The following is a 24,861-nucleotide window of genomic DNA, read 5'->3' on the forward strand; positions in this document are numbered from 1 at the left end:
GAAAGCATGTATCTATACATACACACACACCCTACACATTCCTTTATATGCATATACACATGTACATATATACCCTTAATTAGGCCTCCGTTTCATTAGCAGATTGCTCTCCGTTCTCACTTAAAATTTTGAGTCACGTGACTGGATGGCGTCACCCAAAGTTGTCATATGCTTGCACATGCCATTCCTGAGCCAGATCCACTATGAGAAAACACCACTCTCTCTTTTATTGAAATGTGTGGGTCCTCAACTCCTCTCTCACGCTGATTTGGTGGGGGTAGGGCTGAGGGTACAGAAAGATGTTTTTATGTTTGGGGATTTTTGCCTGGGTGCACTGTTCTCCCTCCAGCTTAGGGCTTTCCAGCTTTGGCTGCACACTGGAATCATTTGAGGGGCTCTTTAAAATACAAATGCCTGGGCCCTGTCCCCAGAGATTCCAGCTGAAGTGGTCTGGAGGAAGCTTGGGTATTAGGATTTTGTTTTTTATTTATTTATTTTTTAAAGATTTTATTTGTTTATTTGACACAGAGAGAGCATGAGGGAGCACCAGCAGGGGGGAGGGCAGAGGGAGAGGGAGAAGCAGGCTCCCCGCTGAGCAGGGAGCCCTGACACGGGGCTCACTCCCAGGACCTTGGGATCATGACCTGAGCTGAAGGCAGACGCTTAACTGACGGAGCCACCCAGGCGCCCCGGGTATTAGGATTTTAAAAGTTCCCTGGTGACTGTAATGTGCCGCCAACGTTGCACCTTGCACTTCTCTAATTTCCCACCAACATTTCCACCTGCTGAAGTAGAAGCCAGGTCAGGATTTGCCTTAGGATCCAGGCCATCCGTGATTCCTAATTTTAGCCTGAGACTTTTAGATTTATAGATGTAGAAGGTGAGGCCCAGAAAAGAGTGAGTTTCTTCCAAGATACTCCTGGCAGGTGGGCCAAAAAGAGCACCCTGACAGATAATGTCATAGGCATTGGAACTGCAATTTTAGACTGATCTCCGTATAATATGTCATTCAGATTTGGTTTATTTTCATCTTTAAGATGAGAGTCACACTATATTATTTAGTTTAACTTTATAAGATAAATATTATATTTTTTCTCTCTAGTCCACACGTGCCAATGATAGATGTGAGCAAACATGCAAATATTACTTCGTGTTTTGAAGTAAAGAAATTGAGGAGGCTGATGAGTAAACCCCCATCTATGGCCTCAGAATAATTAGGTACTGCTAGCTTTGGCCTTGTGGGAAAGGAGCAGATAAAAAAACCTAGCAAGAAATTTCATATTACTTTCAAATTAGTTTGAAGTTAGAGCTGAGAAATATTTGGGGCGCCTGGGTGGCTCAGTGGGTTAAGTGTCTGCCTTTGGCTTGGGTCATGATCCCAGGGTCCTGAGATCGAGCCCCGTGTCGTGGTCGGGCTCCCTGCTCAGCGGGAAGTCTGCTTCTCCCTCTCCCTCTGCTGCTCCCCCCGCCCCCCACTCGTGTCCTCTCTCTCAGATAAATAAATAAAATTTTAGAGCTCAGAAACATTTTTGTTCTAATGGAATTATCATTTGGTCAAGGATTTTAATTTAAAAAAAAAAAGCATGATTCTTCCCCTGGAGTAAACAAAGCTGCTTTGGCCCAAAAAGAGCCTTCCATGTGGTGCCCTCTCTCTCAGATAAATAAATAAAATTTTAGAGCTGAGAAACATTTTTGTTCTAATGGAATTATCATTTGGTCAAGGATTTTAATTTAAAATAAAAAAGCATGATTCTTCCCCTGGAGTAAACGAAGCTGCTTTGGCCCAAAAAGAGCCTTCCATGTGGTGGCCAAGCAGAGAAGTCCGTGCAGAGAGGGCAGAGGGCCCGGGCCCGCACTGCCGAGCGTTCCCACGATGTTGTGTGTGCCTATCAGTGTTATTGTAGTGGTATCTCATGTTCAGTGCCTGTAGGGTTGACTACTGTGTCACGTTTGATTGGAACAGGAAGCACACTCCGGTTTGTGTGTGAAGCAGATAAACTGGGGCCAAAAGGCCAGTGCTCGGCAGAGAGCCAGAGCCCATGTCCCCGGCTCTCACTGCTGCACGGGGCTCCAGATCCTTGAGTGGGGCTGTGCGCTCTGTCCAGGGCCGGGACGGGCCTGGACGGGCCTGCTCCCGCGTGGTATGGCAACACGGCCAACCCCTCTCTGTGTCTTTTATGTCTTCGGTGACCCAGCTGCTCTTCCCGTTTTAGTATCCTTTTCTGGCCTCCCCACCCCTGTCCTTTCCGTCCCCCACCTTGACCATCCCGAACTCGGGGACTTGTCCAGTTCCGCAGGGGGCTTGATTTCTGCTGCGGGGCACCCGGGGAACTGGCTGGTGTGAAAGCATCATGACTTCACTCAGTGTGTCTTAAAGGTTGTTATTTTGACCTCATGGGCCATTTTGGTGGGTGGCTGGACTTGTGATAATTCTGAATGGTAACTTTGGAATTTTATGAATCAAAAAGACAGCTCTGAGTTGAATGTGGGAGAATGCCTCGTGGGCTCTCATGAGTCACACAAGAAGGAGCGAGGGAAGGACTTTGTGGGCACTAATAGGCACTTTGCTTCTTCCCCAGGTCCCCCTCCTATTGGTTACAGCCCCGGTAGTCCTGCCCCGATTCTAGAAGACCCCAACTACTTTTTCCCAGACTTCCAGCTCTATTCTGGGAGGCGTGAACCATCTGCTTTGACGGTGGAGGCAAACGGTAGTGGCATCAGGGAAAAAGTTGGTAAGTCCTTTTACTGGCATGTGGGTTGGAAAAACAAGATGATCATATGTTTCTGATTTTTAGCCTTTTTGCGTAATTTTTTCTCTAGCCTTGTTTTAAAAATCAGCCAGTTGTATTGTTGATTGTCTCTTTCTTGGTAGGTGCCTTATTTTTAATGTTTGGGCTATGGTGTCAATAGACTATTTTACAATAATATGTGACTCTTTCAACAGACAGTTCTTATGTAGGAACTTGAGAGTATACCATTTATTCCTAATTTTTCTCTAAGTCCTAAATACTTTTTTGTACTCTTTCCCAGAACTTTTTCTCCTTCTCTGCTTTCACTTTTATCTCTTTTTGCAAATAATTGAGAAGTGTGGAAGAAATTCAAAACTATAGTAGGCAGGGAGCTGCCTCCTTTGTGAAAACTTCTTGCCTATTTTTGCGGGCTTTTGAGATTGGTAAAAATGGAAGGGAATCTTTAAAACCACTGAAGGAGGGGCGCCTGGGTGGCTCAGTCGGTTGGGCATCTGCCTTTGGCTCGGGTCATGATCCCGGGGTCCTGGGATCGAGCCCCGCATCGGGCTCCCTGCTCAATGGGGAGTCTGCTTCTCCCTCTCCCTCTGCTTGCTCCCCCTGCTTGTGCTTTCTCTCACTTTCTCTCCTGCTCTCTGTCAAATAAATAAATAAAATATTAAAAAAAAAAAAAAGAACCAGAAGGATCTCCTGGTTCTTGGCAAACATGCTTATGAAAAGGGAATTCAGTAGTTTTCATGTTTGATGAGACCCCATTCCTTCCCCCCAAAATGCTTATCTTTTGGAAATATATTTGTCTTTTTATTTGAATTTTTACTTAAGTTGTTCACAATAATTTGAATTTGCTTGTGCCACAAGCCTTTCAGAGCAGTTATCCTGAGGGTAGGGACTGTGTTCTCTTTACCTTCTACCCCCAGCACCTGTCTGAATGCCCGGATGTAACCGGTTGGCGGGGAAGATTTGCACAGTGAGGGTGTGGCCCACTTCAGCCCATACTGATCTCTCTTTCCTTGGGTTCTTCATCGCTTATTACAGTTCTTTGGCAATTCATCTTATGTGGACTTCCAATAACCTGTTTTTCGTGTTTGAAATTTTTTATTGTTGAGTTTTGGGTTTATATCTTAGTTACAGTATACATTCTCGGAAAGTAGGGAATAAGTTCGAATTTACCGCACATGCAGTCTTACGGAGCAAATATGAAGTCTGCCAATTTTACAGAGGAGAGAGGTTCAGAGAAGCCAAATAACTTGCCTGAGGTCTTGGAGGTATGATTTGGGGGGTGGGGCTGGGGGGGAGGAAGAGGCAGAGTGGTATGATCAGAGTTGAGCTTCAGGACCCAATCTGTAAAGTTCTTGAATTTGCTGGACAATCACTTTCTGAATGCCTTCTAGGTATCAGGGTTGTTTTAGGCACTGGAGATAGCAGGTGAAGACAGCAGAGAAAACTCTGCCATCTGGTTCTTGAGTTCTAGTAGAAGAGGACAGATCATAGATGCAGTGTGGATTGAAAGAAGAGGCCAGAGGCAAGAGATGTTAGGAGGCTATTCGGGACCTCTGGGCAAGTGGTAGGGAGAGCCAGAGCCTGGGAAGCGGCTGAGGGCCTGGAAGTTAGGGTTGCAGTCTTTTGCTATCACAAAGACACTAAAAATGTCATCTAGTGTCACCTTTTCTCATATTTTAATACCAAAAAGAGTAAGAGGGATGTGACCCTTCCCAGCCATTGCCAAAAAAAAGATAGGCATAAACCTAATGACAAGTGTCTGTGTATATACACGTGTATATGGGCAATATACGTATATATCTTGTAAGCATGTCCTACCACCTTTGTTTTTTCTCATTTCACTGGACTGAGAAAAACTAGCTTGGCAGTTGATCAAACATGGGGAGAAAAGGAAACAAAGGGCCAAAAGTACGTCTGAAATTTCTATCTGGATGGCTCACATGATTAGGATGCCAATTATAGAAAACACAGACAAACAAAAAGGCAACCTTGGGAAAGAAAGCTGGTTTGCGGGGAGACGAGGTATTCTGTGTATATATAGAAACACAGAGTCATCGTTGCCTGGAATTGTAGAAGTGAGGCTACTTGGCCATGATCTAGTTCTGTTCCCTCACTCTACCCCCGAGGAGATGGAGCTCAGAGACAGTAAGTGATTTGCTCGAGGTCACACCCATAGTAAGTGCTAGAATTTTTACTATCCTAATGCTCTATAATTTCCTCAACACACTGCTTACTAGTATTGTTGTGGAATGAATAAATTTTATATTTCGTGGCACTCATGTAGGAATTCTTTGGTTAAATGTTTGATCCCCCATTACATGCAGACACTGGGCTGTGCACTAGAGAGACCCAGGTGAGTTGGCGTGATCCTTGCCTTTAAGAAGTTAAGAGTCTTGTGTAAATAAATCACTGCTACTTACTGTGGTAATAGCCCTAATGGTGATCCGTACAAATGGAGCGGGGGCTCAGGAGGAGGGCTCAAGCCTGCTGGGCGGCAGCGGGACAGGTTGTACTCAGAAGTAGCTGCGGAACTCTCACTTGACGCATGTCTAGGAATCTCCCAAGAAGATGTGGTGAGGTGCATCTCTCTCAGCAGAGATGAGAGAACGTGAGCAAAGGCCCTAGAGATGGGAGAGAACTGGCCTGTCTGGGAGCTATGTGGTCTTAGGTGCTGCTGGACTTACACGCCGAGGGGTGGCCGGGGAGGGGGGTGGTGGTGGTGGCCTGAAATGTTGCTGGATCAGGTAGCGCAGTACCTGCTGCGTCCGAGCGTAGAATGTCAGTTTCATCGTGTAATTAACTATTGAGGAATTTTGTGCAGAGGAGTGATACAGTTAGGTTTTCCTATTTGAACCATCTTTCAGGGTAATGTGGAAGATAGGTTGAGGTCTACGGGGTGGGTTTGGAGTTGGGAACGAGACTAGTGTCAGAAAAATAGATAAGGAGGCTGCTGGAATTGTCTGGGTATAAGACACCAAGGGCTTTGCAGTGTTGTGGAATAAACACAGATATTTTTTTGTAGAATGAGTCAGATCCTGACTCTGGCTCTTCCTGTCTCTGTAACCTCTGTCATTTGCCTTCTCTGAACCTCTCTCCTCATCCGTGAGATAGGGGAAATTAATATCTGTCTCATGATTGCATGTGCCTCATACGATTATATGCGGGATAAACGAAATAACATATGGAGAGAATTTAGCACAATACCTGATACATCATATGTACTTTTAAAATGGTTCTTACAGTTATATTGTGGTTATCAATAATAAACTTGGAGATTGGGAGGGATTGAAGAGGGTTAGGAGAGGTGTTTAGGAGGTAAAGTTGGCAGGCTGATACTAGATGTTGGGGGTAAGGGAACAGAAGGAACATTGGAAAACTCCCAGGTTTCTGGCTTGGCAAGGCGTAGATGAGGCAGGGATATGGGGTTTGGTGGGTGGGTAAGTGTTGGGGGTGAGGAAGACATGTTGAGTGTGGAGAACCAATGGGCCATCTGCTGGTGGTGGTAGATGTGGGTCATGAGTCAGTAGTTGAAGACAGGTGGCCAATGTGATGCCCCAGGAGATTCTGTTGAGTGAGGGTGGGAGAGCTTTCAGGGCAGAGCTGTGGGAAACACCAGAATTTAAGGGGCAGGTGGAGAAAAGGGAGCCAGAGATGTGCACAGAAAGGCAGGAGCCGGAACCAGGGCAGGGGTTGGGGTGGGAGACCTGGATGCTGAATCAGGAGAGCATTTCAGGAAGTAGATGATCACCATGCCAAATGCTTCAGAGAGGTGAGGTGTGTAATACGGGAGATGGAATATTCTCATTGGGCTTGTTTGCTAATCAGAGCTTAGGGAGAGCGGTGAATGGGGCGTTTGGGAAGTGGAGACAGGGAGTATAGACTGCTTACTGAAGGACAATCAGAAGAGAAGGGGAGGACAGATACACAGTGGCAGTTAGAGGTACATGGGTAGGGCCAAGAAAAGGCGATTCCTTTTTGTTTGATCTTGTTTTTTTTGCTTCCATTTTTTTTTTTTTTTAAGATGGGAAGGACTTGGCATGTTTATATGAGGAAGGGAAGGAGCCAGCAGGGAGTTTGAAGGAAAGGGAGGGCGTGAAGGACAGAGCAAGGTCCAGGAGGAAGCAGGAGGTGAGGGAATGGAGAGTAGTAGACACGCTGTGATTGGGAGAAACACTTCCCTGAGAAACCACAGGGTAAACAGAGGCAGTGGTGTATTTGAAATGCTGTCTTCAAAGGCTATGTAGCGGGCGTCTGGGCAGCTCTGTCGGTTAAGCTTCTGCCTTCAGCTCAGGTCATGATCTCAGGGTCCTGGGGTTGAGCCCCGCATTGGGCTCTCTGCTCAGTGGGGAGCCTGCTTCTCCCTCTCCCTCTGCTCCTCCCCTGCCCTCGTGTGCACGCGCTCTCTCTCTCTCTCAAATAAATAAATAAATACATAATCTGTAAGAAAGAAAAATAAAAAGAATAAAGGCTACTGTAGCTCCCATGTTAATTACTCAGCATGTAGATGCAGACCTGTATGCTTGTGGCGCCTCCTGATACCCTTTTCCCTCTGTTTGCCTTCCAGTTGAGGACCCCCTGTGTCACTTCCAGCCCCCGAGCCACCTGAGGACCTCAGAGGTGGAAATGAGAGGTTCCGAGGATGCGGCAGCTGGGACAGTGTTACAGCGGCTGATCCAGGAACAACTGCGGTATGGCACCCCGACCGAGAACATGAACTTGCTGGCCATTCAGCACCAGGCCACAGGGAGCGCAGGACCCGCCCACCCCACCAACAGCTTTTCTTCCACGGAAAACCTCGCTCAAGAAGACCCACCAATGGTCTACCAGTCGGCACGCCAGGAACCGCAGGGTCAAGAACACCAGGTGGACAATACGGTGATGGAGAAACAGGTGCGGTCCACGCAGCCTCAGCAGAACAATGAGGAGCTGCCCACTTACGAGGAGGCCAAGGCGCAGTCCCAGTTCTTTCGGGGCCAGCAGCAGCAGCAGGGGGCTGCCGGCCATGGTTACTACATGGCGGGGGGCAGCAGTCAGAAGGCCCGGACTGAGGGGAGGCCCACGGTGAACCGTGCCAACAGTGGACAGGCGCATAAGGACGAGGCGCTGAAAGAACTCAAGCAGGGCCACGTCCGCTCTCTCAGTGAGAGGATCATGCAGCTGTCGTTGGAGAGGAATGGTGCTAAGCAGCACCTCCCTGGCTCAGGGAATGGAAAGGGGTTCAAGGCAGGAGGGGGACCCTCCCCAGCCCAGCCTGCAGGTAAAGTGCTGGACCCCCGGGGTCCTCCACCTGAGTACCCCTACAAGACCAAGCAGATGATGTCCCCCGTCAGCAAGACCCAGGAGCATGGACTTTTCTACAGTGACCAGCACCCAGGGATGCTCCATGAGATGGTCAAGCCTTATCCTGCTCCTCAGCCCGCGAGAACGGAAGTGGCCGTCCTGCGGTACCAGCCGCCCCCAGAGTACGGGGTAACGAGGTGATTAGCTATCAAGCCATGGGTTTAACCTGGCTTTTTGAAATTCAGTGATCATGTTCTCAGCGCTTGTTATTTTCAAGGCGTGTTGGGTTTTAGCCACTGGGTTTTTTTTGTTGTTGTTGCGCATGATACTTAATAAGCCACTTTTGGGCCAGAATACGTAGAGTGAAACAGAACAGAGATCAATGGAGGATTTTCTCCAAATGTAACAGAAGGCAATTGGGGCTTTATGAATTTAGGGGAGGAGCCTCAGCTGTTGGCTGTCCTTGGGAGCTCTGCCTAGTGGCCAGGCAAAACAGTAATTTTCCTGGCTGGCTCTGTGGAGAGCGTCCAGACTCCTGGAGCATATTATTACCGTGGGGTTTTTATGGAGCTTTTCTTCATTGTAGATTTGAAAGGAAAATGTAGTCTGAATGCTAGAACAGAGGAGTTAAAGGGGCCATAGAAATCTTAGAGTCTCACCTCTGTATTGAGCAGATGAGACGCTAAAGCCTGGAGAGACTCCTACATTTCCATAATCTGCTACTCTGAGGCTGTTGGAGCTACGTTCCAGTGTCCTGACCGTCCACATCTCTTCCCTCCACTGCCCTTATTCTAATCCCTCTTCCAATGATGGCTGGATTCAGCAACACTTCCCGAGTGTCTCCTTTGTGCGGCCTTGTACCAGGTTCAGAGATAAAGAAGGGCTCCCCGCCCCCTCAAGGACCTTAAGGCACTGTCCTGGGGGGACCAGCATCTGAGCCCATCACTGCTCTGTAGTGGGCTGTTTGAAGACAGTATGCAGAGTGCTCAGAACCAGAGAGATCCTATAACTCACAACCAGAGGCACTGGAGAGAGCCCCGCAGGGGAGGTGATAGCCAAGTTGGGTCTCGAAGGACCAGTAGTGGGGGAAAGCGTGCGAAGAGATGGGGTAGCGGGACGCACTATGCAAGGGGGAATGCCACTGGTTTGGTCTGGAACACGCCGAGGTACCACAGGTGGGTTAGGAGGGAGTGGCCAGCGGACAGGGAGCTGAGACCGGCTGGTGAAGGTCTTTGGGAGTCCTACTGTGGAGTTTGGAATTTAGTCATAAGCAATTGGGAGAGCCAGTATTTTCAAGGAGAGACTCCGTTGGTGTTTATTAGGCTGACTTTGGTGGCAGTGAAGGATGGAACAGAGGAACGGGACCAGAGGCCATGAGGACCTTCAGGGGCAATTTCGGTAGTCCAGCTAAGAATTGGTGAGCACGGCCTAAGTTGGAGGACGGACGTGTAGGGGAGCATTATGCGCTGTGAGAGGCAGAGAAGTAACATTGGCAGGCTTTGATGGCCGATTAGACACAGAAGGTGAGAAATAATAGGGCAGTTGGAAATCAAGCTCTCAAGAGAGAAATTGGGTCTGAAGGTACAAATCTGGGAGTTACCAGCATCTCGATGTTGCCGAGCTTCTTGGGGAGAGCGTGGAGCAGGAGAAGAGAAGGCAGGTGACCACTGCCTATTATTGGCTGTGTCTTCATTCTCACAAAGGGCCTTATTTGTCTGTTTCTAAATCAGATGAGTTGAGTGTTCCCTGGGTGACCCCAGCAGCTGTGTGCAGGGCATACCTTGGCTGTACGTCTTCTGAAAAGGCAGTGATTGGGCCTTGGCAGAGGGAGAGAGCTGGCTGACCCGACCTTTACTTCGCAGCTGCTGACACATTTCCCCGCATATCAGACTGGGAATGCCAGCTTGGAAGCAGGACAGCACCTTTGAGACCTCTGACAGGCTGCAGACCTCATTCTTCCTGAAGGCGCCATAGTCTGACCCCACTGAGGAGTCCACGGTGGGGCCTACAGGGCTCTTGTTTCTTACCTTTTATAGTTCCTTAAGCCACAGGAGACATTTAAACTTTAAAACTATCAGGTTTGAAGAAGGAGGGGAGAAAAGTCTTCATATCTCTGGCATCTGCCACATTGATTCAAGAGACTTTGTTTAAAGTCATCTACGACGTTTATCACAGGATCATATTTTTTCACATTTTTTCCTGAACATTTGACTCAGCCTCTAGAGATTGATAGAAAGTGGGGACATCCCCGAAGGAAGTCTACTTCTTCTCTTTGGCTTTACAGCATTGTGTAACGTGGATCATTTTGCTTTTTGTCATCTGGCAGTAGGTGTGATATGAGGTGGGAGACAGGGTGAGGGGGGAAAGGAAGCACCAATAGGAGAGCTACCCAGTTATTTGTGGAAAGTGTCATTTGTCTCAAAGTTTTGACGTCAAAAAGAAGAAATGTATGAGGGATCCAAGCTAATTGCCGGGCTTGGCAGCCAGATTGACATGGAACATCAGAATGGCCCAGGAGACGTAACAGGCAGGCCATTGAGGCTTGGCTCCAGAGCTAAAAGGCCCCTTTGTGAGCCGGGCCATGGCTGGCCAGCAGGGTTCCAGCAGCGCAGCCCTGGGCTGGCAGAGTCAACAAAGTTGTATCCACATCAGCCCTGCTGCGGACACATCCAGCGTGGTCTGAACTCCACGGGTCGGATCTGAAACTCACAGTGTGTGGTGTTCAAGTTCCCTTCGACCCAGGAGATGAGCAGGGCTCCTTTTAATTTCATGGATACGTTCCCCTGTGCCTAAAGGGTTATCTATTTGTCATTCATGGCGATGGTTTCGGAAGCTGCAGGCTGTGGGGTCCGTACATCACAGACTCCTGGCCACGAAGGAAAGGCCACTGAGTGAGATCATGGAGTCCAATCTTCTGGCCCTTTACATTGCTCAGACTTCACTGCTTTTTGCCTACCGATGGAAAGGTCCAAAAGACAAGCGAATGACAGAAGGAGGAAGAACTCAGAGTTCTTGCCTTCATTACTGACTCACCATAGCTTATAAATTCACCCGCCCTGAGCTGCTAAAGATGGAGATGTGTGGTGAGTTTATTGTAAAGCACTTTAGTCTCCTTTGGTGGGAAACCCAGGGAGAGGCTATCAGTCACAGCCTCGTTGACTTGACCAGCTTGGCCCTTGTCGTGGGTGAGCTAGTGAGGCTGGCAGAGATGTGGAGACTAAGGCCCTGCTGAAGTGGCTGGTGGGGACCTCCAGGGAACGGGAGCTGGCCATTGAGAAAGGCTCTGGTTTTATTCCTGCTCTGTCTTCCTTTTTCTTCAACCTGAAAGTGGTAATGGATATAAAGGAGGACAAGGTGAGAATTGGACAGGTTGTTCTATGTAGAATTGTGCTTAAAAAAAAAAAGCAAAAAAAAAAAAGCCAGTATTTGGATGTTAATTCTGATGCACTTTGTGGAAGGAGCATTATAGAAGCAGTGACTTGGCTTACGGGGCTGTACCATGAGTGGAAGTGAATGCCCGAGGATGAGCTGATTGCTATCAGAGCAGCTGGGAAGACATTAGTCAAGTGCATGTTTGCTTTGCAAAGGAATCGGCCCATATTTCCAAAAGTGGAAACCGAAGATGCCAAAAAATTACTTAAAATAGCCTTCTTTCTTAATACAACTACTTTAACATTTTCCTCTACACATTGATTTTTTTTCCCATGTTATCATCATAGATTATATTTGGTATAGTATCTTAGCTTGTTTTCTTTCGACAGTTTGCACTTGTTTTCCTCACTATCCTTTTTATTGCTGCATAATCTTTTATAATTACAATGATAATCAAGATAATTTACATTATCTTGTCTACAAATAATGTAGTGAACATCATCATGCATATCAAATTTTCCATGCCCAGACCCCTGACCTCTGGCCCCTAACCTGCCTCCGACCCTAACCCTAACTCTGACCCTGGCCTTAGCCCTGACCCTGGCTCTGGGAGGCTGGCTTTCTGAACGCATGATGGGAGGGCCTGAGAGGCAGCCTGGTTGTCCTGGAGAAGACCCCAAACATTTAAGACTTGGTAATATTTCTGAAAATTGGTGTGAAGGTGGAGATAAAAACAGAAGGACCAACTGAATGTCTATTTAAAGGGTGCTTGGAGTCCCAGGTCCCCTTCTTGCCTCAGCTCGTGAACGGCTGCCATGTCTGTTCTCGCCCCAGCAGAAGTCGGGGGCTCTGTTCTCTGGAGGGGTCTCTGGACTTTTGCTTCACTTCTTTAGGAATCATTATTTAGAGTTGAAATTATTGGGTCAATTGTAACAAACATTTAATGACTCGTGATACCAGATAACTTGGTAAAAAATATTACAGTGCATGTGTCCCTGCCCTTTGACCAACATTAGTCATTGTAATTACAAACCTTTGTTAATTTAATGGGCAGATAGTGTTAATTCTTTATTTTACTTTGCAATTATTAGCTAGGTTGTTTGCGGGGGTTAATTTAATGGTTAGATTTGACCTTGCAAATGAGCTGTTTGTGCCTTCTGTTTGTATGATCTATATATTACAATGGATTCAGAACAAACTTAAACTTGTGTTCTCTAACGCCTGCCCTGATCTTCCAGCTTCTAGAACTCCGTCTGTACCCTTAGCAGGTGGCAGTGGAGTAGGGGTGGTGAGGCAGCACTGGGACTAAAGCTTCGGTGCCTGCCTGTGCCAGGCACTCTGTGCGGGTGACCTTCCTCAGTCGTCACAGCACTTCCCAGGGGGGGTGCTGTCACGGTCCCTGCTGGATGGTAGGGGGATCCATGATGTTCATGGTAAGCACTCAGGCTTAGACGTAAGCGTAGGGAGTTGGATTTACCAGCTTTCCAGGAGCAAAGAGTGGTAACCATTTATTAATATTTTATCCATCTATGAATGTGCTAATTGGATTTTTAGTATGTAAATGGATACCTTATAAAGGCACGAAATGATGATGTTTGACCCAGCCCTTTGTCCGGGGCTGATAAAAGCATCTTACAAGATGATGTCAAGCACGAGGTGCCGTGGACTTCCTTGCACGGAGAAGCTTGCTCGATTCCCGCCCCCCCCACCACCTCTGGAGAGCAGCCATCTCCGCCACCCTTCTTCCCAACAGGGCAGGGGCTAACAGTTTCCTGCATTCAGAGAGGGAATGTGTGGTGTGACTAACGTCCTAAATCACTCATATTTTCCTTCAAAAATGCCCTGTGCATTTTTCCCCAGAGAAACCTCCAGGATTGGTTTTATTTAGGATAGATGACATCCTCTGGGAACATGCCAAATGAGGGTACAGTGAGGAGGGAGGGAGCAGAAGAGGACACAGCCAAGGAGTGCTGTGACAAATTAAAGAGAGAGAACACCTCTCCCCAAGAAACTCATGTTGATCCAACTGTGCAACCGGAGTGCAGTTTAAACCATGAACAAGCACAGAGATAGGTGCCCAAGAGCAGGGCTTCCTTGGTGGGCTTGGGGTTTGGAATGTGCTGTATTACAGGAAAGAATGTTTGGTGGTCCCATCTTACTTCGGGTTGGAAATGTCTGGAGGAGGGGAGAGAATTTTCAGAGTATGTTTCCAGAGTGGTAATTTGCAGTTTATACAGTTATGAACATGAATTGCTATGTAGGACAAAAGATAAGCCAGATCCAAGCTTGTTGGATTAAAAACTATGTGTTGCTCTTAACAAAAATAAGGCTACGGAGCCTTATTTAAATTCCACCAGCTAAACATGTGTTTTGAATACCAGCATTAGAACTCCGGAGTTTCTACAGCTTTTAAGCTGGATTATGGCTGGATGAGCCAAGTAACTACATGCTGTTTATTCTGAGAAACAGCTCTGCAGTATGGGAATTTCAAAGGCTAGGGTCAAGTTCAGGTTACTTTCTTAGGAAACCTACCACAGTTCCAGGTATAATGCATGAAACCAATGACTTTTTCAAACAAGAGGATTGCCTCTATCCATCCTGCATAGAAATAAATCTGATCTTAGTTTACACAAGACTTGAGTCTTACTTTGGGCATTTACAAGTCTTACCGGTGTCTGCACACCCAACGGGATCCGGGGGGGAGGATCTGGGTTTGGGTGAAGATTTGAGGGGTTTTGAGTTCTGGCTCTTCCATTTTATAGTGAGTTGTGTAGGTTCTCTGAGCCTCAGTTTCCCTATCTGCAAATTGTTACAGCTCATTTTTCCTAGCACCCATTTTCTCCCCGCAACAAAGAAAAAGAAGGAAAGGAGAAATTATCTGTAGTCCCACTATCCAGAGATAACCAGAGTTAAGTACTCTGTTCGCTGTGTTGTTTTGAGGATCAGAAAATCAGAAGAGAATATTTTAAGTGGGAAAACTCTATGTAAATAGGAGGTATTTTTGCTGAAGGACAGGTCTTAACACTTGAACCTCTTCACCACGGACCAAGAAGCCCTTTATTATTTCATCTTGTTTTTAAATTCTTTTATCTCATTTCGTTTACTTTCTCTGATTATCAAAATAACGATGAGGATTTTTTGGCTTATCTTTAGTTTCTAATTTTTCTACAGTGTACATGTATCTAAGTAATCTTAGATAATGAATTTTTAAAAAAGTAGCCAGATGTGTTCATCGTAGAAATTTTATAAAGAAAAAAAGGACAAGGAAGAAATATCCATAGTCCCATCACCTAGCATTAGCCACTCCAACCTATTGTCATATTTCCTTCTAGTCATTTTTCTGTGCATTGTGTTTCACACATACTAGGTGAAATCCTAATATGTATAGATATGATTTTTTAAAAAAATCCTTTCTTAGGGACTCAGCGAAAACTTGTTGAACTGAATTGTTAATGTCAATAAACTGGAAAAAGTTGTTTTGATTTTATGTCTCTATTAATAAGTTTGCTTTGGACAATGTATTTAGCTGCCTGCATTTTCTCTTTTGAATCCTTTGATCACATCCTCCATCTATTTATCCACTGATGTTTATTTTCCTGCCACGGTTTGAAAAATTTTTAATTGTTGACTGTTAATCACACGAGCCAAATTTATTAAATGTTAGCATGATGGCCTAATTGCAGATGAACATATAGTTTCATGTATTGAACGTAACTTGCTGATCACCCTTGATGCTTGGGGGTGTGGGGAGAGCAGAGAGGGAACTGACTGCTGGTCTCTTTGCATGAATTACTCTGATGGTCACTGAATTCTGGAATTATCTCCCAAAACGAGGCCTTTTGGTGTACATTCAGTATGGTCTACAGCAGTGCTGTCCAACAGAAGTATAGTTATGAGCCACACGTGTCTACTTAAAAATGTTCTAGTAGCCACATTTTTTAAAAGTTAAAAGAAAACAAGTGAAATTAATTTTAAAACATAGTTGAGTTAACCCATTAAAAACATATTTTTAAAAACATGTTTTAGGGGCGCCTGGGTGGCTCCAGAGGTCAAGCATCTGCCTTTAGCTCAGGTCATGATCCCAGGGTCTTGGGATTGAGTCCCGCATGAGGCTCCCTGCTCAGTGGGGAGTCTGCTTGCCTCCTCCTCTCTCTGCCCCTCCCCCCCAGCTCATGCTCTCTCTTGCTGTCTCTCAAATAAATAAATCTTTGAAAAATTAAAAAAAAAACATGTTTTAGTTAGCTAAAACCATTATCATTTCAACAGGTAATCACTGTAAAAAACTATTAATGAGATATTTTACATTTTTGGTACTAAGTCTTCCGATTTTGATGTATATAATCTACACTTCCTGCACATTTCAATTCAGACTAGCTGCATTTTAGGTGTTCGGTAGCACATGTAGCTCGTGTAGCTCATGGCTACTCTTTGGGACCGCACAGGTCCCGAAGGAGGTAAGACTGTGTCTGTGTCGAGAGAGAGTGCCCCGACATGTCCAGACATCATCTTGAAACGAGCTCTTGTTCTGTGTTGTACGCCAGGAAGCCTCTTCAGAAGCCAGAGATTCTGCGGCGCTAGCATGAGCTTTGATCCCTTACTGAGGTCGAGGATTAGGGACTGTAATTCTCATCCCGTGGTGTTTGAAGAGGAAGGGACACTCAGGGGTGGTTCTTCTTGCCTTTCTCCTAACACCGATTATCAGTGTGTGGTAACAACAGGGACTGTAACAGGTATTAAGTACTTCCCTCAGGATAGACACGGTATGCCATGCTTTATGTGCCTTATCTCATTTAATTCTCGCAACAACCCCGTGAGGTAGGTATGATCATCTCATTTAAAGGTGAAGAAGTTAGAAACTCGCCCGTGGGTCCGTGGTTAGAAAGAAGCGGAGGCAGAGAAAAGAGACCCCACACTGAGGAACAGTGCTCTCCTGTACTAACATAGGAGGTAGCCCGTGTGTGGTGGGAGTATGCTGGGTTCTAGACTGCCCACTTCAAAGCCCTTTTTTTTTTGCCTTGTAGTGAGATCTCGGCTTTGTGAAACCTAAAGTTTGCATACTTTAAAAATAGGATAGTGTATGCATGAGAGCAGTGAATGCCCCATGTTTATGAGAAATCAGTGACATAGTGGATGTGACATACTAATGTGGCACATTATGTCCAGGTGTCAAGTAAATACGTAAGCTTGTGTGTGAAGGCTTGCGGTATGCACAGAGGAACAAATGGGCTGGTGCTTAGATGTCACCAATGACCCTGTTTCCCCAGTCCAAATAACACTGTCACTCCCATTTTGAGCTGCATTTTGTGGCCCCAAATACATAAGAAGGGCAGTGATGGGGCTCCTGGGTGTCTCAGTTGGTTAAGTGTCTGACTCTTGATTTCGGCTCAGGTCGTGATCTCAGGGTCCTGGGATGAGCCCTGCTTTGAGCTCCACGCTCAGCTGGGGATCTGTCTCTCCCTCTGCCCCTCGCACCCCCTCCTCCCACGCTCATGTGTGCATGCATGTGCACTCTCTCACCCTCTTGCAAATAAATAAATAAATAAATAAATAAATAAATAAATAAAATCTGTAAAAAAAAAAAAGAAGGGCAGTGACACGGAGTTATGTTATTATACTGGCAACATCATGATTTGAGATTCTACCTAGAACCAATTATCCAGAACCAATCTAAACACCAGAGGTCCCTTCTTTAATGATACAATGTTGAGGGTTTGGCCATTATTTGAAAGCACATTAAGCATATGTGGTCTCCCAACTTGCTCTTGGGCTTAGGGGCCAAATCAGCTGACACAAATGTATTGGGTACCAACCTAATTTAAGTCATCATTTTCTACCCTCAAAAAACATGCATGCTAAAAATTTGGGAGAAAAGACAAATGTATGAAAAATTACATAATATTACATTTAAATAAAAATTCAGGAGAACAAAAGACTTGATAAAGGCCAGTGGTAGTAGGTTGTCAGGATTGTGATTTAGGCCACTTGTAAGTTTGGAGGAAAGAAATGGGTACCAATTCTGGGGTCGGGCTATGTGCAGCATGGCCCCAGGTCATTGACAATGACGGGCCAGTCTGTAAGACTTCCCTCCATGACCCCCATAATTTCTCGTAGATGTGACTCTTTAAATGCTGTTTTTTTAATGCATCACTGTGGACTTAGCTTTGCTCAGACATATTTAAGTAACTGGTCAGTTATTGGTCAGTTGGGTGCGTTGTTCTGAGGCTCGCTGAGGTCCTTGAGAAAGGAGCAGGACCTGCGCGGGGTACCTGCCCTGGTTTTTGTGAGCATTAAGTAAGTGGAATGTGGTGCCTCACAGATAGCAGGGACCCACGATAAGTGCTAGCTGAATGCTTGCTGGAGACAAGACACTAGCCTGTGAAAGACAATAATGTGAAATGTAAGGAACAGTCCACAAGAAGAACTCAGAGGTAAATTTCCAGCCTCCGTGCTTCCCCGAGGCTGCTCAAGCCTGCAGAAGGGGTGACGCTTTTGTGTTGGGGTGTAATTGTGGACACCTTACTGTGGTGTAGTTGCTCCTAGTAGGCCCCAGGAACCCAGGAGCAAAAGACCAAAGAGTGGTTGCCTTCCCTCCCTGCTCTCACCAGGATAGGGCAATAGTGAACCCTGTGGACTCTCAAATCAAAAAGCCTGGGCGTGGATCTCCTTTATGTTCCTATTCTCTCTGTTCTATTTTGTAAGTTACCGTCCTGTGCTTTGTTTTTCTCATCTAAACGGGCTGATAATGAGACCGATTTTAGAAGGCAATTATAAATGTTAAGATGAGATGCTGAATGCAAAAAGTGCTCAGTAATTGTTAGCCGTAACAGAAAAAATGTATTGGACTTATGCATGCCATGCTCGGTGCTAGGCTTTTCATTAGGGGCTGTGGGATTCAGATGATAATAGTAATGGTGATTATAGCTCACATTTGTCCAGTGCTTACTTTGTGCTGGCCTTTATACATATTATTAACCCCTTAAGTCCTTTAGCATTGAGCTAAGTAGTACATAGTCTCAGGAAGTCAAGACACGTGGTATCAAATAAGCTAGCTCTGTGACTTCACAGAAGGAAGTCAGGCTCACAAGTAGATAATTATAGCAAAGAATTCTACTTGCAGGTGTTTCTCAATGCATACTGGTTCCCATCCCATCTTTTTCCCTTTTCTTTGTATCCCCATTGCTTGGGATGTGGCCAATCAAGAGCATTATCTTTGGAAGCTGAAGATAGGTTGTTTCTGGTATGATCTCATGAGAAATTGTCCTGTTCTGTCCCAGCACTCTTTCCGCCCTCATTTACCCTAAGCCCAAATCTACCTGGTCCAGATCTTTGATCTCACCAATCCATTGGCAGAGTAGTGGAGCCAAGGAATAGAAGTTTGCTGTCCTACCTGCACATCATCCATTGTGATGTGCTGTTTATTCAATGTGTAACTCAGTTATTTATGAGGCCAGTGTTCCCTTTAGTAGAAGAGTTCCCATTTTGAAAAAGTAGTTCTTTTCTGTCCCCTAACCTTCGCAAACACACGTTTCCTGCATTGCCACTCGGGTGACTAGTCCCCATCATGGATGACTTAGGCTGGCATTCAGGAAACACTTCCTTTTTGTTCTAGATCAGAAAAAGATGAGAAGATAAGCCCACCGTTGACCATAAGTGAGTCCCAAATCCCAGAGTTTAATAAATGTTAAAAGATAGAAGCCCCAACCCATAGTTGCCTGGGCCAAAGGGAGGCCCCATGCTTCAGACAGTAGGGATGCAGGCTCATCTGTGCCCACCTCGGCCCCAAGGAGACATGCTGCATTTGTCCTTTGCCTTGGATAAAGTGTGAAGGGAATATTTGGGGCTGGGAATGGACATCTGCCTTTGAATGGAGGCCATGTAAGATGTGGTGTTTTGCCTCTTGCCAAGGCAACCTTTTTCCATAAAAAATACCCTGCAGGATTTAGCCAGCCTGTAGGAATGCACTTGCTCAGTAACAGATCTGGGAGCCCACTAAGGAATCAAGAACCGAATTGAGCTCCATGGTTCTCCACCTTGCCTCGGGGAACTTAGAACCTAGCTGTTTGAATGGGAAATGGAAGGGGCTTTCTGATTGAAGGCATAAGGAAATCTAGTTGGGAAATATCTTCCAAGCTGAGGTTGAGAGACCTGGTGTTCGTTACCATAGCAAGGCCTGTGGGAGGTCACGTTGTTAGGATCTGCTGGATTGCTTCTGAGGTCGTCTTTGTGAATGTCCGCATATCCATGTAGGGAGGCCTAAAGTGACCCCTGTCAAATTTCCTTCTAGAGTGCAACATGTAGCTGCCAGGAGGAATCCTGGCTACAAGAGATGCTTACAAAATGAGCGATACAGAGGCCGACAGGGTCCCAAAATATTCCAGCAAGTATACTTAAAAGGAAAATAGAAGGCCAGGCGGCCTCCTGGGCAAAGCAGGGGGAGCTCTGAGAGCTTTGGCTACAGCTAGCCATGAGGAACAGGAGGCGACACAAGTAAGCGTCAAAGACGAAGTACCAGTTAGCTGGATCTCCAGAGGACTCCAACCTGTGATGCAGAATGTGGGTGATTCAGGGGTGCTGAATTCTTCACACTCCAGTTCCCAGACTGAGACCTAAAAGGTTAGGGAGGTCTGCAGAAGAGAGGCAGCTGTGGTTGGAGAACTAGCCACCATGACTGTCTTTGCTGCTTATACGTACAGGAGTTGTTGGTAGGAGCCCTTGGCGTAGGCTGGGTGAAAATATGATGATTCTTACGACACAGGTAACAGAATAGTGAGGTGGGGATTGTTGGGGAGTGGAACTCGAGATGGCAGCTCAAGGTTTCAGATAGGGGAGCTAGAGCCCGGGCTTTGAACCATCTTTATAACGCGGCTAAGATCCCCAGTCCTCCTTATCCCAGCAGATCAAAACAAAAGACTTGTCTCTTCCTAAAGACTTGCCCATTTCATTGGATGGTACCCCCTGTTCATTTGTGCGAAGCCCCAAATGTAGGAGTGATTTCTAAATTTTCCTTCCCTTCTCTCTCGCTGTCCATGATCTATCCAGATGTATCCCAAATCCATCCCTAATTGCCCTTCTGCTACGGCCTCGTGAGACTCCCATCAGTTCTCACCAAGACCATAGCTCAGCCTCCCTGTGGGGCGCCCTGTGTCCCTTCCTGCCCCTGTCCATCTCATCTCCGCACCACTCCGTGGGGCAGCTCCTCCAAGGCCAAGGGCTACACCCCGAAGGCAGGGTTGGCCTTGGCTTACAAAGGCCCTTGCCCATCATTCTCTCTGGTCTTACCTTGTTCCACTTTTGCTGGCCGTGCTTCATATCCACAAGTCTGCCTGTGCTAAGTCCTGACTTAGGCCCCATACACTAGGCGATTCCCCTACCTGGAACGCTCCTCTGCCTCCTCCTTGACCCCCTTGCCCCAGCCACTGGCTCCTTCTTGTCTGTCATTCAGACTTCAACTCAGGCACCCACATCCCCTTCCCCTCTCAGAATGAACTAGCCACTTGGTCCCTCGCTGTCACATTACCTGGTTTTATTGGATGGATCACCTGTGTCCGTCCCCGAGAACGTAAGCTTCGTGAGAGCAGGGCCCTGGCACCCCCCGCCAGCCACCCCAACAGTGCTGATCCAGAGGGAGAACACATTACCTATCTGTGGGTGAGGGCCTGGACACGGAGACGTGCGCGGCGGCCTGTGGCAGCGATAGGCCGGCTCTTGCTGGAACTTTGTCCTCCCACCGCTTTCCTGGGGTCTGATGCCTGGTCTCCGCTTCCCTTGCAGCCGCCCCTGCCAGCTCCCTTTCCCGTCGACCGTGCAGCAGCACAGCCCCATGTCCTCCCAGAACCCCCCGGTCAGCGGGCCGCTGCACTCCGTGTCCTTGCCACTTCCACTGCCTGTGACCCTGGCGGCTCCGCAGCCCCCGCCGGCCGCCTCGCCCAGCCAGCAGCTTGGGCCTGATGCCTTCGCCATCGTGGAGCGAGCCCAGCAGATGGTGGAGATCCTAACCGAGGAGAACCGGGTGCTTCACCAGGAACTTCAGGGTTACTATGACAATGCCGACAAGCTCCACAAGGTATGTGACTTCCCGAGGGAAGGAGAGGGAGAAGAAGGTTCTCTGGGAGGGTCAGAATTTTTTACCTGCTCATCAAGGGGGGGATGCCCTGACCCACGGGCCCTCAGCGACCCCTTTTTATGCCAGGTGCCGTGCAAAGCTTTAGGGAGACAAATAAATAGGAGGAGCTTACAGTCCAAAAGAGGGAGCGTCCCCTGAGCTCATCCCTGCAGTGGAATGTCAGGCGGGTTGCAGGAGGTAGAGGTACGGGGGGAGGGGGATGGCCTCAGAGTTCAGTAGTATCCCCCCGGGTGGACGGCGTGGAAGAAGGAACACAGAGGAATGGGTTGAGACAGACAGGTCTGTCTTTACATCCAGGGTTCTCAGACAGGAGCCGGGTGATCGTCATATGGGTTTCATTAGCTGGTCTCTGCAGAAAGCAGCATGGCCTCAAGACCGCGGGTAGAGTCCGAGCGACTGCCTGCCGTCCATCCTTCTGTTTGGCGTTTGTCAGGTGGGGAGATGCCGCTCGATTCCAGCCCGTGTCGTCATCACGGGGATATCCGAGTGTGCAGCAGGCTTCATGCTTAGGGCTTTATGCCGAGAGCCATAGTCAGTGGGAGAACTTCCAGCAAGATGAACTGTCGTAGGCAGTGATTTCACGATGCCCCACGTGTCAGCACCTGAAATGCTTCCGGTCGCACAGAAGAGGTGAGGGGGGCAGAGGCACTAGGCTGTTTGGGAGCAGGAGAGCCACAGGGCCCTAGAGTTTCCTTTCTGGAGACCTGGAGGCCTGCGTGGTGGGAGTGATCTTATAAGAGTCTAAGTACCTGGCCCTGTCCTGGACACTCGGGGGCTTTTATAAAGAGAAAAGGTAGGAATATAAACCCCGCCTGACTACAGGAGCATTGCCATTTGGTCCCAGGTGACAGTTAATCCTCTTGGCTGGCGGGCCCGCATAGCGTTCCTCTCTCAGGTGAGGCATGGTCTTTTTGCTGGTCGGCGTTTCAGAGTAGTGAGTGTCTCTGATTTCCTGGCAGTACACAGCTGGGAGCAGTGGGTTTGATGGTGCAAATGTTCACAGGCAGAATCTGCCCCAGCACGTTCATGCAGAGCTTCCACCGAAAGGGTCTGGAGCTCCCTGGAGTCAAGACCAGACTTGGCTCAGAGAGCTCTGGATGCCTTTCCTGGAGGGGAAAAAATGAGAGCCAGAGAGAAATGGGCTGCCTGAAGTTTGCAGCCTCACTCCCACCCTGGTCGGACCCCCGAAGCTGGGAAACAAGCTCGCTGTCTCGTGGCCTTGGCTGTAAGTCCCTGCTCAGGCCCAAGCTTGCCTCTGACACCTCCGGGGGCAGCTTCCTTCTAGAAGCAGTCTGCACATTGGGAAGGAGCTCCCCAGCCCCTCCTGGGAAAGAAGTCGTTCTTTCTTCTCCCTAATGAAGCCCTGTGGCAGGCAGGTTCAGGAGTTATGCAGACCCACCTGAGGGCAGTTTGGTTCTGGGTCTTTCCGCATGGATGTCTTTGAATGGTAACGTGGAAGGCACAGAAATTGGGAGGTCTTGTTATTCTTCATTGACGTGTTTTATTAACATACACTTTTTACTGACCTGTCACAAGCATCTCATTCTTGATTTCGGTGCACGTTTCTGTTTTGAAAAACCAAATCAGTCTCCCAGTGACTCAGCTTCCCGGCACAGGGGATGATTCTTAAACTTAGTGGCCAAAAGGATTTTGATGATTGAAAAAGGAAAAATCAAAAGCTGTTACCCTTCTGGAACTCAAAACTCCTTTAGTCCCTTGAATATTATAAATGGTTCTATGGTTATTCCATGTCATTAATCAGTCATATGTCCAACTGGAATTGTCAGTTCGAACACGCAGATTTTGATGGAGACTGCTGTGTTCATCACTAGTCCCCTAGCTGTTGTCAGCAACTAGGAGTGAGAGACACAAGGGCTGCCTGAAGGCTGTGACTTAACATTTCGAGGCTTGTGTCCCCGGGATGGGCCTTGTCCCAAGTCCTCCCTGCTCATGGGCCGCCCTGCTTGGCCGTCTGTCAGCAGGTCTGGGGAGAGGACTGTCGGATGAGGTGACAACCTCACTTCTCAGCACGGATGACCCTGCTTTGGGTGGAGACACATACGGCGCCGAAGGATGGGGCCGCCATGTGCCAGCAATAACATCCAATCCAGGATCCTCGCAGTGTTGGGAGCCCTCGCAGGATTCATTGTAAGGGCAACACCAGAAACAGATGAATTTTTAATGACAGGCCTTAGCCTATGCATCCTGTGCCAGGAACACAGCGGGAAAGAATGACTAAACGCGGAGCCTGCCCAAGTGCGGCCTAGTTAGGAAGACCCTGTTTCCAGAGAGGCACAAGGCGGTGATTATCACTGTTAGTGTTGGGATGATGGCTGAGGACCCCCAGAAAGAGTAGTTGTTTGTAATTTTTCCTTTTGGCCACTTGTTTTGCTTCTCTTTCCTCCTGGTTTCCCTGAAACCTAATTAATGGACAGAGTTTGCAGTGGGACCAGACTGTGGGCTGTTGAGAGGGTTGGCCTCAGAAGCTGTCAAGGCCTAGGTGGGCATTTGAAGGGAGACAGCTAGGTATTTACGGTTCCCCCGGGCTTGCCTGAGTGAAGACCCTGGTCTTTTGTCAGCGCAACAGTGGTGGCTCTGATTGGGCCCTCTGTGGCTGGGACAGCAGGCCAGTCTTGGTCCTGTGGGTCTCTGGGCTGTGCGCGTGAAGGGGCTCAGGGAAGACACCAGTATCTAGAGCTTGGAGTGGCTGAGGTTTTCTCTTTCTCTGCTCCTAGTTCTGTTTCTGGGACAAGGAGTGCTTGTCTGTGGGATCACAGGGGTTGTGCAGCTTGGCTTGACATAGGCTGGAAGGGAAGGTGGGAGCCGTGGAGGCAGACCCAGTGCTGTCTTCATAGGATCCTGCTGGGACTCTGAACTGGCCGGGGTGTTTTCATCTCAAAGCCAGCCTGGCCAGCCTGCCCCTCATCTTTAACAAACATCAGGGGGATTGGTGTTCTGGACATGGGGGATAAGTGGTTCCCATTCTGAAGGAGTGTGCAATCAAATCATAGAGCGTTAGACTGAAAATTCTGAAAATGATTCTAGGCCAAGTTCTCATGTCCCTGAAAGGAGATCATTCATTTTTTACTTGAATGCTTCCAGAGGAGAGAAGCTCCCTCCTACTGGGCCTACTTCTGGAAAACATAGCTCGGAAATTCTCTCTTCTTTTGAATCAAAATCTGCATCCCTTGGACTTGCTCCATTTAGTCATAGCTCTGTCCTCCCTAACACACTGAAGGGGACGAAGGTCTCCATCCTGACGACAGGAAACTGCCATTTCCCACAGGAAGTACCTTGTCCTGAACGGAGACCCTTGCCCTTTCTCACTGGGTAGCTACC

At 47.6% G+C, this 24,861-nt stretch overlaps 1 protein-coding gene across 6 annotated transcripts in view; it reads left to right on the forward strand.

Annotated features, from left to right (window-relative positions):
• Positions 1-24,861, forward strand: part of AMOTL1 (angiomotin like 1) — a 120,549-nt gene that overhangs the window by 55,172 nt on the left and 40,516 nt on the right. For 4 of the 6 annotated variants that reach the window (XM_036074982.2, XM_036074986.2, XM_036074989.2 and 1 more), the window contains 3 exons: positions 2,580-2,732; positions 7,312-8,224; positions 21,171-21,462. In XM_036074982.2, coding sequence (XP_035930875.2) covers positions 2,580-2,732; positions 7,312-8,224; positions 21,171-21,462 — 1,358 coding nt within the window. The remainder of the gene's footprint in view (positions 1-2,579; positions 2,733-7,311; positions 8,225-21,170; positions 21,463-24,861) is intronic. The other 2 variants (XM_036074987.2, XM_036074988.2) reach the window with 1 other exon arrangement.

Source organism: Halichoerus grypus, chromosome 11 (assembly GCF_964656455.1).
Source record: "Halichoerus grypus chromosome 11, mHalGry1.hap1.1, whole genome shotgun sequence".
Taxonomy (NCBI): Eukaryota; Metazoa; Chordata; class Mammalia; order Carnivora; family Phocidae; genus Halichoerus; species Halichoerus grypus.